The sequence below is a fragment of the Macaca mulatta genome, chromosome 12, assembly GCF_049350105.2.
Source record: "Macaca mulatta isolate MMU2019108-1 chromosome 12, T2T-MMU8v2.0, whole genome shotgun sequence".
Classification (NCBI taxonomy): Eukaryota; Metazoa; Chordata; class Mammalia; order Primates; family Cercopithecidae; genus Macaca; species Macaca mulatta.
This window is the reverse complement of record NC_133417.1, coordinates 106,740,834-106,754,156: the sequence shown is the minus strand read 5'-3', so window position 1 is coordinate 106,754,156 and position 13,323 is coordinate 106,740,834. Positions and strand designations below refer to the sequence as shown.

Here is a 13,323-nt window from a genome sequence, read left to right as displayed (position 1 = left end):
TTTTGTATTTGATTTTTTGGTTAAGCACATGATGCAATTTTCTTTAACATTTAGAACAACTTGGTGCAAGAGCATGAATATTTTACAGCCCCTGGCATGTTACAGCCAATAAATCATTGCTGAATGAATTAAGTGGTCTTAGGATACTGGATAAAAGAGTTTGTCTGACATAAGGCACATTTCTTAATTTTATATGCAGGGTGCTGTATTTTATCAGTTCTCACCTAATATCAAATAAAAACAATTTAAAAAGTGATGATCAGATTTATGTGAATAATGAATTATTCTTTGGCTTTGTATTCTTGTTCATTTTCGGTTTACTTTGAATGCGGCTTGCCCATTTTTCTTCAGTATTTCTGCTTTCTGATGATTTCTATTAACTAGATATTTTTCATGAGAAACAATATTTCGAGTGAGAAAAAACAACAACGTGGAGTTTTACTTTTTAAAAATAGAGTTCAGTGTAAAGTGGAAGAACAGTTAACTTTTTAAATGCATTCATTGTCTGTGTTTTTGTTTTGATTGTTGTAGGTTGGCTGCCTGGGCATTCATGTAAAGAACTGCAGACATTTTACGCCTAACAGTATCCTTTCTTTTGATTTAAGAATCATAGTAATTGTATCTCACTGTTTCAGTTATCCATTGCTGCATTACAGATCATTCCAAATCTTAGTGGCTTAACACATTGACCATTTTATTATTAATCACTACTGTGCATTCACTAGTTGCTTCTTCTGCTTCATGATACAACAGCTTGGGTTGTAGTTATCTGACAGTTCAAAAGGGCTGGAATATCTAAAGTGGCCCATTTACATGTCTGGTTGCTTTAGTGGGATGCATGGAAGGCTAGACTCAGCTGGGATGCTGAAATGGTTGGATCTCTCCCTCTTTCCCTGAGTCCTATCATGTTTTTCCCCCCTGTATTAATTTTAATTTAAAAATATATCACAGTAATATATTATTTATCTTGATTACTAGTTTTTGGTGTCCCCTTAAATTTTGTGCCTGAGGTGAGTGCCTTTTTGGCTTACTAGTCCCAACCCTAGTCACGTTCCATTACATTTTATTGGTTAATGTAATCATAGAGCCAGCCCAGATTTAGTGGCAGGGGAAATAAAGTCCACTTTTTCATGTGGGAGTAACAAAAGCTTTTCAGCCATCTGTATTCACCTCAATCACCATATAAGTGAAAGGAAAAATATATATCTTCTTGTATGATAATGTTAATTTATTTGTAAGTAATGTGTGCTTCCTTTAAACATTTTTAAAAGGATTTATTTTATATTGGTGCTTTTAAATAAGCTGCGTGCTTATTTTTAGATTTATCACAGCATAAAACTAGCCTCATTATGGAGATTTGATGTTTCTTTTTTATATAAAGAGAATTTTGGAAAATAATTCTGTATAAAGAGATTTTTGAAGATAGTTAAATCGTGAAACAAAATTGTTTTACTCTGTAGCATTCTATGAAAGATACAATACAGTCCAATATAATATAAATGAACTATATTCTTAAGTGAATTAGGGTAGAACACTTTTTGTCTCAAAATTAAAAATAAGTTATTCTGATATATTTTAAAATATTTTGAATTTCTACATAATTATCCTTAGGAAATATTTCAACTATATATTGCATAGTCACCTTGAAATTAATATATAGAAAAACTTGCAAAGAAATTTTGCTGGAAATGTGAGGTTAAAAATATAAGGGATGTAGCTGGGCGCGGTGGCTCAAGCCTGTAATCCCAGCACTTTGGGAGGCTGAGACGGGCGGATCACGAGGTCAGGAGATCGAGACCATCCTGGCTAACACGGTGAAACCCCGTCTCTACTAAAAAAATACAAAAAACTAGCCGGGCGAGGTGGTGGGTGCCTGTAGTCCCAGCTACTCGGGAGGCTGAGGCAGGAGAATGGCGTGAACCTGGGAGGCGGAGCTTGCAGTGAGCTGAGATCCGGCCACTGCACTCCAGCCTGGGCGACAGAGCGAGACTCTGTCTCAAAAAAAAAAAAAAAAAAAAAAAAAATTATATATATATATATATATATATATATATATATATATATATATATAAGGGATGTAAGGAAGAATCAACCTTCTTTTACTTATATTGTGTCCACCAGTGATGGGCAAAACTACTATTTTAGAAGACTTTTTTTCTATTGTTTAATGCTACATGATTGATTCTTAGGTTTTGGTCTGAATCATTTAATGTATTAATTTTATAATGTATTATTGTTCAATTACAACAAAACTTATTTCCTAAACATCATTCTATTTGCAGTCAGTTTACAACATTATGCTAATTTATTTATTCGCATCTCTATAAACAAAGCTGTGAAATGTACAAAAATGTGTAGCTTGCTATCCAAAGACAGTGAGAGGAACACTGTAATTAAGTTCGATGAAGTGAAGTATTTTTCTGTACAGGTAATGTTAATATCTCTTCTAGATATTAGAATGGCTCCTTATAGTTCCAAATATTCTACCCTAATTCTGTCTTTTTATAAAAATTAGTAGAAAAGAAACAAAAGCAGTGAGTGCCTTTTTATTTGGTATCTTACAGTATTCTATTTCTATACTGTGGGCTATAGTGATGTTTTAAAAAAAATAAACAATTTACTGCAAAATGCATAATCTTAGTAGATTTCTTTCCTGAGATGTTACTGTCTGTGGTTTCAAGTATTCATTATGCATGTATTTATCTCTATCTTGCTCTTCTCTTCCCATCTACTGTCTTCCACCTTAGAGTTTTTCCCATCTCCTTTCCCATTCCTTTTCTTCTATCCTGTTCTATTCCCCTTTGTCTCTCTCTAAGTATTGTTGCATGGATTAACTTAGTCTTTATTACAACCCAAACACACACACACACACATATACACACACACACACACACTCTCTCTCTCTCTCTCTCTCATCCTTATTTTACGGATGAAGAAACTGAGGCACTCTGTGGTTAAGGACCTTTCTTAGGTCATGGAGCTGGTAAGTGGTAAGTGGTTGAGCTGGGAGTGTGGGCACTCTGGTTTCAGACCACACTTCATTAAACTGCCTCACACGCCAGCTCTTACTATGTTTCTGCTTACAGTTAGGCTTATTAGAATCTTAAATGTATCTTAAAACTTAAAAAAAAAAAAATGGCTAGACTCAGTGACTCACGCCTGCAATCCCAGCACTTTGGGAGGCTGAGGCGGGCAGATTACTTGATGTCAGGAGTTTGAGACCAGCCTGACCAACACGGAGAAACCCCGTCTCTACTAAAAATACAAAAATTAGCCGGGAGTGGTGGTGCACACCAGTAATCTCAGCTACTTGGGAGGCTGAGGCGGGAGAATCACTTGAACCCAGGAGGCAGAGGTTGCAGTGAGCTGAGATTGTGCCACTGCACTTCAGCCTGGGCAACAAAGCTAGACTCCATCTCAAAAAAAAAAAAAAAAAAAAAAAAAAAGAATGACACTATTCCATACAGCTGCAGGATTCATTGATTTGTCCAATTATTTATTACATTAGTTGAATTTTAGGGGAATCCTAAAGCATTTTCTGTATGCTCTATATTATTTTTCAGACGTTATCTGTTTAAGCATTGAGTAGTGAAGACAGTTTTTTTTTTTTTTTTTTTTTTAATACTTTAAGTTCTAGGGTGCATGTGCTCAATGTGCAGGTTTGTTACATAGGTATACATGTGTCATGTTGGCTTGCTGCACCCATCAACTCATCAGTTACATTAGGTATTTATCCTAATGCTATCCCTTCCCCAGCCCCCCACCCCCTGACAGGCCCCGGTGTGTGATGTTCCCCGCCCTGTGTCCAAGTGTTCTCATTGTTCAGTTCCCACCTATGAGTGAGAACATGCAGTGTTTGGTTTTCTGTCCTTGTAATAGTTTGCTAAGAATGATGGTTTCCAGCTGCATCCATGTCCCTGCAAAGGACATGAACTCATCCTTTTTTATGACTGCATAGTATTCCATGGTGTATATGTGCCACATTTTCTTAATGCAGTCTATCATTGATGGACATTTGGGTTGGTTCCAAGTCTTTGCTATTGTGAATAGTGCTGCAATAAACATACATGTGCATGTGTCTTTACAGTAGCATGATTTATAATCCTTTGGGTATATACTCAGTAATGGGATCGCTAGGTTAAATGGTATTTCTAGTTCTGGATCCTTGAGGAATTGCCACACTGTGAAGACAGTTTTTTAAGCATAGGGTTTTGTTTGTTTGTTTTTTTAAGGAAAAAAAAAACAAGGAATAGTTTTGCTCGAGGCAATACATACTGTTTGTTTTACTCTGCAAATAGTTTTCCTAAGCTTCACTGGCAAATTCTCAAGAATTTGGGGGATATATGTCCATTTAAATAAAATTTGAAACATTAATACTTGAAAATAATGTAAAGTATATAGTAAGGTGTTTATCTTCATTAGCATAGTCAAAATCTTTTTCCTGTATTTATTTAAATAGGTACTGTTAGTTTGAGCACATTAAAAGGACAGTTTTTTTTTTTTCTTTTTTTTTTTTTTGATACGGAGTCTCGCTCTGTCGCCCCGGCTGGAGTGCAGTGGCCGGATCTCAGAAAAGGACAGTTTTAATGGAACTCTAATAGAAAGCTTGAGAATGACTTAATAATTACACAGAAAATTGGACAAGCAAGCAAAGAAACAAAAAATCAAGATACATGTTAACTACAGGGAAATTGAAAAATGATACAGGAAAGGAAATATTATTGTAATATATTGTTAAACTCTGAATGATAGTTATACATATAAACTAATACAAACACTAACAATCTAACAAAAATGTATGTTATAGAATATATTGGAGGAATGGCGAGAAGTATGAAAACTGTCGGGGGAGAATAGAGAGATAATATTTTTCTTCCACAATATGCAGTTAATACTTAGTATTTCAAACAAAAAAATCAATGAATAATATAAGCATGTTACTTAGAAACAGGAAGGCAAAACGTAGAGAAATTTATTTAGAAGTCAAAAAGGCAGCTTCCGAGGAGTGGAAATTAGGGGGTGGGTGGGGTGGAATTCTAATATTGTACCCAGGATTTAATTTACAGAAGTATGACTATATGAAAACATGGAGAGGTACTGTCATTGAAAAAAGAATTCGTTATATTCTCTGAGAGTAGGGGACATGAAACACCACTGAGGGACACAGGGGAAGTATCAGAATGGTCAGGAGGCAGAGGACAGGAGTGAGGGAAGAATCTAGGCCTTTTGGGGATTGCTGAGGGGAAGGTAAAACTGTTTAGGATTGGCTAGTTTGAATAATTTCAGGGGTCTTTGGGTTATAGAAATGGTCTCTAGTTTTCTAATACCTGGCCCTGGGATAATTTAGGGCAAAGGAAATGTGTGAGAATTAGATTAGTAGGTGGTTGGCTGGGCGCGGTGGCTCATGCCTGTAATCCCAGCACTTTGGGAGGCTGAGGAGAGCAGATCACTTAAGGTCAGGAGTTTGAGACCAGCCTGGCTAACATGGTGAAACCCATCTCTACCAAGAATACAAAACTTAGCTGGGTGTGGTGGCACATGCCTGTAATCCCAGCTACCTGGGAGGTTGAGACAAGAGAATCGCTTGAACCCGGGAGACAGAGTTTGCAGTGAGCTGAGATGGCACTACTGCACTCCAGCCTGGGCAACAGAGTGAGACAAAAAAACAAAAACAAAAACAAACAAACAAAAACTGGTGGGTGGAGCTACGGTGTTGGGATTGGTTAGTTTGCAATTAAAAGATATGCTCTCTGCTAAGCCTTTGCTGTCTCTAGCAGTCTAACACTGGGCGGGGAAGTCTCTCCCTCAACAAGCTTTTCAAGATGCCAGAATTTCATAACGTACAGGAGCTTTTTTTTTTTTTTTTTTTTTTTTTTTTTTTTTTTTTTTTTTTGAGGCAGAGTCTCGCTCTGTCGCCCAGGCTGGAGTGCAGTGGCGCGATCTCAGCTCACTGCAAGCTCCGCCTCCCGGGTTCCCGCCATTCTCCTGCCTCAGCCTCCCGAGTAGCTGGGACTACAGGCGCCGCCACCACGCCCGGCTAATTTTTTTGTATTTTTAGTGGAGACGGGGTTTCATCGTGTTAGCCAGGATGGTCTCGATCTCCTGACCTCGTGATCCGCCCGTCTCGGCCTCCCAAAGTGCTGGGATTACAGGCTTGAGCCACCGCGCCCGGCCGCGTACAGGAGCTTTTTTTCTCTCTCTTAAAACAAAATGTGATTGAGCAGAGTGGCTCACACCTATAATCCCAGCATTTTGGGAGGCCAAAGCAGGAGGATTGCTTGAGGCCTGGAGTTCTAAACTGGTGAGACCCCATCTCCACAAAAGAAATATTAAAAAATTAACTGGGTGTGGTGGCATGTACCTGTAGTCCTAGTTGACTCCGGAGACTGAGGCAGAGAATGGCTTGCAACCAGTAGTTTGAGGCTGCAGTGAGCCATGATCCTATCGCCGCACTCCAGCTTGAGAGTGAGACTCTGTCTCAAAAATAATCAAACCAAAACAAACAACAACAAAACAACAAAACCACGATTAATACAGGTGAGAGTAAAAAAAGTACTTTGTTTTAACCATTGTAGAAATTTTTGACTTTATATAGTATATAATTAGGATAAAATAAAATTACATTGCATACATTTTAGGACTTTAATTTGCTAAAATGTACAACATAGATCTAGGTTAAAAAATTTTAAATCCATACAAACTAAGAACTGAAAACACATGGGAAGTGGATTTAACTTATTGTTCCAGAAAGCTGCTGGGAAAGTGATATAAAAACTCACACTGAAGAATGAGTAGCAGCGAATTTCTGGTTCTGGCCATGCTGGAATATTTGGTATTGGATTCACTCGTCTGCTCTAAACAGCTATGAAACAGAAAAATACATGAAAAAACTATATCCTGGCATGGGACAATGGAAAGTGGAGGGAGGCACTTCTAAAGAGAAGGGACGCACAAGCGGAGAGCTCCACATTTAAGCAGCTTTTTATCTGGCAGCGATTCCTGCACAGAAAGTGAAACCCAAGAAGAGTGTGGCAATCTTGGTGCGCGGAGGAAGCAGACGCCGAGCCGAGGAAGCAGACGCCGAGCCGAGGAAGCAGACGCCGAGCCGAGGAAGCAGACGCCGAGCCGAGGAAGCAGAGACGGCAGTTTAGTACCCCTACGGAGACTGGAATTTGTTGAGCGGGGTTCTAAAGACAAAGGAATAGCAGATAAAGAGCCCAGAAATCTATGTAGGTATTCTACTCAGGTTCTTGGCTGAAAATAAGTTGTGTGTGGACATGGTAAACCTCCAGGAGAAACTACAGAGAACAGACGCTGGAGGGCTGAGAGCTGACCAGGAAATTCAGAAGGCCAAATTCAGAGTTCCTGGAGTTTGACTCAGCGAAAGCAGAGAGATCTCATTAAATAGTCCCAGAATTCAGTTGAGATCCCAGAAAGGCCAAGTTTTAGGAGCAAGGACCATGTTCTACAGAAACTGCAATAGACCCATCCTCTAACGAAGCCTCTATAGGACGAACATAATCTGCCAGGAATTGCCTTCCAAAAAAGAACACTTTTTAGAGGAAGATATTTTAAAAATCCAGAGTCTCTATCATTTATAATGTCCATTCATACAATAAAAAATTACCACTGACGGAGGGATAAAAGCAGTCAATAGAAGTAAACCCACAGATGATCCAGATGTTCAAATTAGAAACAAGAACTTTAAAATAACTGTCATAAACATATCAAAGTGGAAATGGTGTACAAAAGGTGGACAAAATGGGAATTCTGAAGACAGTGAAAATGGAAAAGAACCAAGTAAAAATTCTAGATCTTAAAATACGGTATTTGAAATGGATAGTTTATTGAAGGACTTAAAAGCATTCTGGAAACAGAGAAAGGATCTGTGAACTGAAAGACTGATCCATCAAAATCATTCAAATCGAAGCTGAGGAAAAAAAGATTGGAAAAATGTAAGAAACTGGTGGGATACTGTCACTCAATTTATAACATATAGTTGAGTCCCAGAGGAAGAGAAGAGGAAATACATTTTTTAACTTTTAAGTTCTGGGGTACATGTGTAGGCTTGGTACATAGGTAAATTTGTGTCATGGGGGTTTGTTGTACAGATTATTTCATCACCAGATATTAAGCCTAGTACTCAGTTATTTTTCTGATCCTCTACTTCCTCCTACCTTCCACCTCTGATAGGCCCCGCTGTGTTTTGTTCCCCTCTGTGTCCATATGTTCTAATCATTTAGCTCCCACTTATAAGGGAGAACATGTAGTATTTGTTTTTCTGTTCCTATGTTTGTTTGCTAAGGATAATGGCCTCCAGCACCATCCATGCCCCTGGAATGGATAGGATCTCGTTATTTTTATGGCTGCATAGTATTCCATGGTGTATATGTATTACATTTTCTTTATCCAGTCTATCATTGATGGACGTTCAGGTTGATTACATGTCTTTGCCCTTGTGAATGGTGCTGCAATGAGCATATGCATGCATGTGTTTTTGTAATAGAACAATTCATATTCTTTTGGGATACCCAGTAATGGGATTGCTGGGTCAAATGGTATTTTTGTTTTTAGGTCTTCGAGGAATCACCACACTGTCTTCCACCATGGTTGAACTAATTTACACTCCCACCAACAGTGTATAAGCATTCCTTTTTCTCTGCAACCTCGTCAGCATCTGTTTTTTTGTTTTTTTTTTTGAGTTTTTAGTAATAGCCATTCTGACTGGTGTGAGATGGTATCTCATTGTGGTTTTGATTTGCATTTCTCTAATGATCAATGATGCTGAGCTTTTTTTCACATAATTGTTGGCCATATGTGTGTCTTCTTTTGGAAAGTATCTGTTTATGTCCTTTGCCCACTTTTTAATGGTGTTGTTTGTTTTTTTCTTGTAAATTTGTTTAAGTTCCTTGTAGATGCTGGATATTAGACCTTTGTTAGATGCATAGTTTGCAAAAATTTTCCCCCATTCTGTAGGTTGTCTGTTTACTCTGTTAATTGTTTTGCTGTGCAGAAGCTCTTCAGTTTAATTAGATCCCATTTGTCAATTTTTGCTTTTGTTGAGTTTGCTTTTGGTGTCTTCATCATGAAATCTTTGTCCCTGCCTCTGTCCTGATTGGTATTGCTTAGGTTGTCTTCCAGGGTTTTTATTTTATAGTTTTGGGTTTTACATTTAAGTATTTAATCCATCTTGAATGAATTTTTGTATATGGTATAAGGAAGAGGTCCAGTTTCAATCTTCTGCATATGGCTTGCCAGTTATCCCAGCACCATTTATTGAATATGGAATCCTTTCCCTATTGCTTGTTTTTGTCAGGTTTGTCAAAGATCAGATAGTTGTAGGTGTATGGTCTTACTTCTGGGTTCTCTGTTCTGTTCCTTTGGTCTATGTGTCTGTTTTTGTACCAGTACCGTGATGTTTTGGTTACGTAGCCCTGTATAGTATAGTTTGAAGTTGGGTAGTGTGATGCCTCTAGCTTTGTTATTTTTGCTTAGGATTGCTTTGGTTATTTGGGCTCTTTTTTGGTTCCACATGAATTTTAAAATAGTTTTCTCTAGTTCTTTGAAGAATCTCAAGGGTGGTTTATTAAGAATAGCATTGAATCTATAAATTTCTTTGGGCAGTAATGGCCATTTTAATGATATTGATTCTTCCTAACTGTGAGCATGGAATGTTTTACCATTTGTTTGTGTCATTTCTGACTTCTTTGAGCAGTGGTTTGTAGTTCCTCTTGTAGAGATCTTTCACCTCTAGTTAGGTGTACTTCTAGGTATTTTATTCTTTTTATAGCAGTTGTGAATGGGAGTTCATTCCTGATTCAGTTCTTGACTTGTTGTTGGTGTATAGGAATGCTAGTGATTTTTGCACATTGATTTTTTGTCCTAGGACTTTGCTGAAGTTGTTTATCAGTTTAAGAAGCTTTTGGGCTGAGACTATGGGGTTTTCTAGATGTAGGATTATGTTGTCTGCAAACAGGGATAGTTTGACTTCCTCTGTTCCTATTGGGATGCCTTTTATTTCTTTCACTTGCCTGATTGCTCTGGCCAGGATTTCCAATACTATGTTGACTAGGAGTGGTGAGAGAGAGCATCCTTTGTCTTGTGCCAGTTTTTAAGGGGAATAGGGAATTGGTTTGGATTTACATCCATTGTTTTTGAAGCACATCAGCTGAATAACGTTGAGGTTTATTTAAAAAAAAAAAAATAGGGAAGCATTGCCCATTCAGTATGATATTGGCTGTGGGTTTCAATACCTCAATATCTTTCTTCTTATTCTGAGGTATGGTCCTTCAATACCTAGTTTGTTGAGAGGTTTGACATGAATGGTATTGAATTTTATTCAGTAGCTGCATTATCTGCATCTATTGAGATAATAGTGGTTTTTGTCTTTAGTTCTGTTTATGTGATTAATCACATTTATTTGTATATGTTGAGCCAACCTTGCATCCCAAGGATAAAGCCTACTTGATAGTGGTGGACAAGCTTTTTGATCCGCTGCTAAATTCAGTTTGCCAGTATTTTGTTGAGGATTTTTGCATCAATGTTCATCAAGAATATTGGCCTAAAGTTTTCTTTTTTGTTGAATCTCTGCCAAGTTTTCATCAGGGTGATGCTGGCCTCATAGAATGAGTTAGGGAGGCATCCCTTCTCCTCAATTTTTGGAAATAGTTTCAGTAGGAATGGTACCAGCTCTTCTTTGTATATCTGGTAAAATTCAGCTATGAATTCTTCTGGTCTTGGGCTTTTTCTGGTTGGTAGGCTATTTATTATTGCTTCAATTTCAGAGCTTGTTATTGGTCTATTCAGGGATTCAGTTTCTTCCTGGTTCAGTCTTGGGAGGGTATATGTGACCAGGAATTTATCCATTTCTTGAAGATTTTCTAGCTTATTTGCGTAGTGGTGTTCATAATACTCTCCAATGGTTGTTCGTATTTCTGTGGGGTCAGTGGTAATATTCCCCCTTGTCGTTTCTAATTGTGTTTATTTGAATCCAGAAGAGGAAATATTTAAAGAACTAATGACCTAAGTCTTCCCCAAATTGATTAAAAATCCATCCATAGATTCAAGAAACTCAGTGAACTTTAAGTGAATAAGTACAGAAATGATCACACATATGTACATCTCATTCAAACTGCTGAAAACCCAAGATAATGAGAAAATCTTAAAGGCAGCCAGTGGGGGGGGGGAAACACATTACATTCAGATGCACAACAATAAGAATATCAGCTAACTCTCCATCAAAAACAATGTAAGTCAGAGGACAAGAGAATGCCAGCTTTAGAATGCTGGGAGGCAGGGAAAGTTCAGCCTAGATTTCTATATTCAGTGAGAATATACTTCAAAAAGATGGTGAAAGAGAAAAGCTGAGAGAATTTGTATCTAGAAGACCTGCATGGTAATAAATATCAAAGAAAGCTTCAGGTTGGAGACAAATGATCCCAGATAGAAGCCCAGATGCACAGGAAGGAAGAGCACTAGAAATGGTAAATGTGTGGGTAAAAACACAAGACTATTAAAAAAATTTCTCCAAAAGACAATTGAGTCTTATTATTTAAAAACACAATAATGTCAAGGAATGATAGGAATTGTAGCATATGTAGAAGTGCAATACATGGCCAGAATAGCACAGAGAATGAGGAGGTGTAAACAGAATTATACTATTGGACATGGTGGCTTAATTTTAATTCAAGATACATTGTGATATGTGAAAGATCCATATTATAATCCCTAGAGCAACCACTAAAAGTTAAACAAAATTGTATTAGGAAGGAAGAAAGGAGAAGGAGAAGGAGGGAGGGAGTCAGGGAGAAGGAGGAAGATGAGTGTGGAAACTAAATTAGCATTAAATTTGAGAACTTAGAAAATGACAGTAAAACTTTAGGATATCAAGAAGAAGAAATTATTAACAGAAAAGAAATAAATGAGTTATTTACAGCAAAGTAGATGTTAAAGAAATGTAACAATACAAAAGCTAATAATAAAAGTAGCGCAGTAGGCACAATTCTGGTAAGTCTCATTAAGAAAATTATGCAAAATTTGGAATATAGGTATAAATATGAAGGCAATTTAAAAAGTTAGAATATCATATATAACTCTATGCCAAAAATTTGAAAATATAGATGAAATAGAATATTGTGTTAGAAAAATATAAATTACATTGTTTTAGCTGTATCTTTTGTAAACTGAATATAGATTTAAAACATCCAGTCTGACAGTCTTTGTATTTTATCTACATCTGTTAGTGTAGTAGTTAATATATGTAATGTTAATGTATGTAACGTTACTGTAGCGTCTGTCACATTTTATGTAATTATAATATATTTGAGTTTAAATTGGTTACCTTCTTTTGTGCTTTCTATTTATCCCAATTGAACCATGGATTATTTTTTCTTTTTTTTTAATACAAAGTAAATAACCTTTTATTATCATAGTATCCATTAATCCTAGAATAATGATTAGCTCAACACAAAATAGTGTCCTTCACAAAGAAATATTAGATAAAACTAATTAAGCTGTGCTTCTATTTGGCAAAAAAAGTTTTGCTATGACAGAATTTAAAAACAAAATAAGAAAGAACAAAAACATGTTTAAGCCTTGTTAAAAAAAAAAGATATTTGTCACCAGAGTAAAGTAATACATTATTATGATATTTTGACATTATTTACTCGCATTCAATTTTATCTGATTGGTGTTGAGTTAATCATCAAACAAAAATATACTACTTAATAAAGCCAATTATATACAAGTAGGCTTTGAATAATTGAAAGGTGCAACATTGTAGAAAGTGTTGACTATACAGGTAGTTAAGGTAGATTTCTTGACTCTGTTTACCTGTTTTTAGGACCAGTAAATTATTCATAATGATAATTTAATGATTATAAAGTACATTTTGTCCACTTGTATAATAAATAAGGAAATAAATGTTGAAGTGTTATTTAAACACTCTTTTAATTCAACCATGTATTAAAAATTATGTAGGTTCTGCTGCTTCTCTGAACTAATTACCAGTGTCATCTCCATAAATATGTACCATATTCATTTCACAGAGCAACACTTAAAATGGAAATAACATAATTTATCATACCCGCTTCAATAAACTGTATAGTTGAAAATATGCATGAATGAATTTTAAGGTATATGAGCTCTTGAATCAGTGGTGTCACAAAATGTCTGGGAAGTAAACATGAATATTGTCATATTATTCTAACCTTGAGCTCATGACTTTGTGTACTCCTTTATGTAATATCAAAACAGTAAAATAAACTTCATGCAAATTATTCTATTCTGAAATCTGTGATTATGTAGATAAAAACTGAGTTTAAT

At 36.4% G+C, this 13,323-nt stretch overlaps 1 protein-coding gene across 1 annotated transcript in view; it reads left to right on the top strand.

Annotated features, from left to right (window-relative positions):
• The window catches only part of LOC702140 (cation channel sperm-associated targeting subunit tau), a 75,130-nt gene that overhangs the window by 13,226 nt on the left and 48,581 nt on the right, over positions 1-13,323 (top strand). The window contains exons 3-4 of the mRNA XM_015110661.3: positions 532-583; positions 2,283-2,428. Coding sequence (XP_014966147.3) covers positions 532-583; positions 2,283-2,428 — 198 coding nt within the window. The remainder of the gene's footprint in view (positions 1-531; positions 584-2,282; positions 2,429-13,323) is intronic.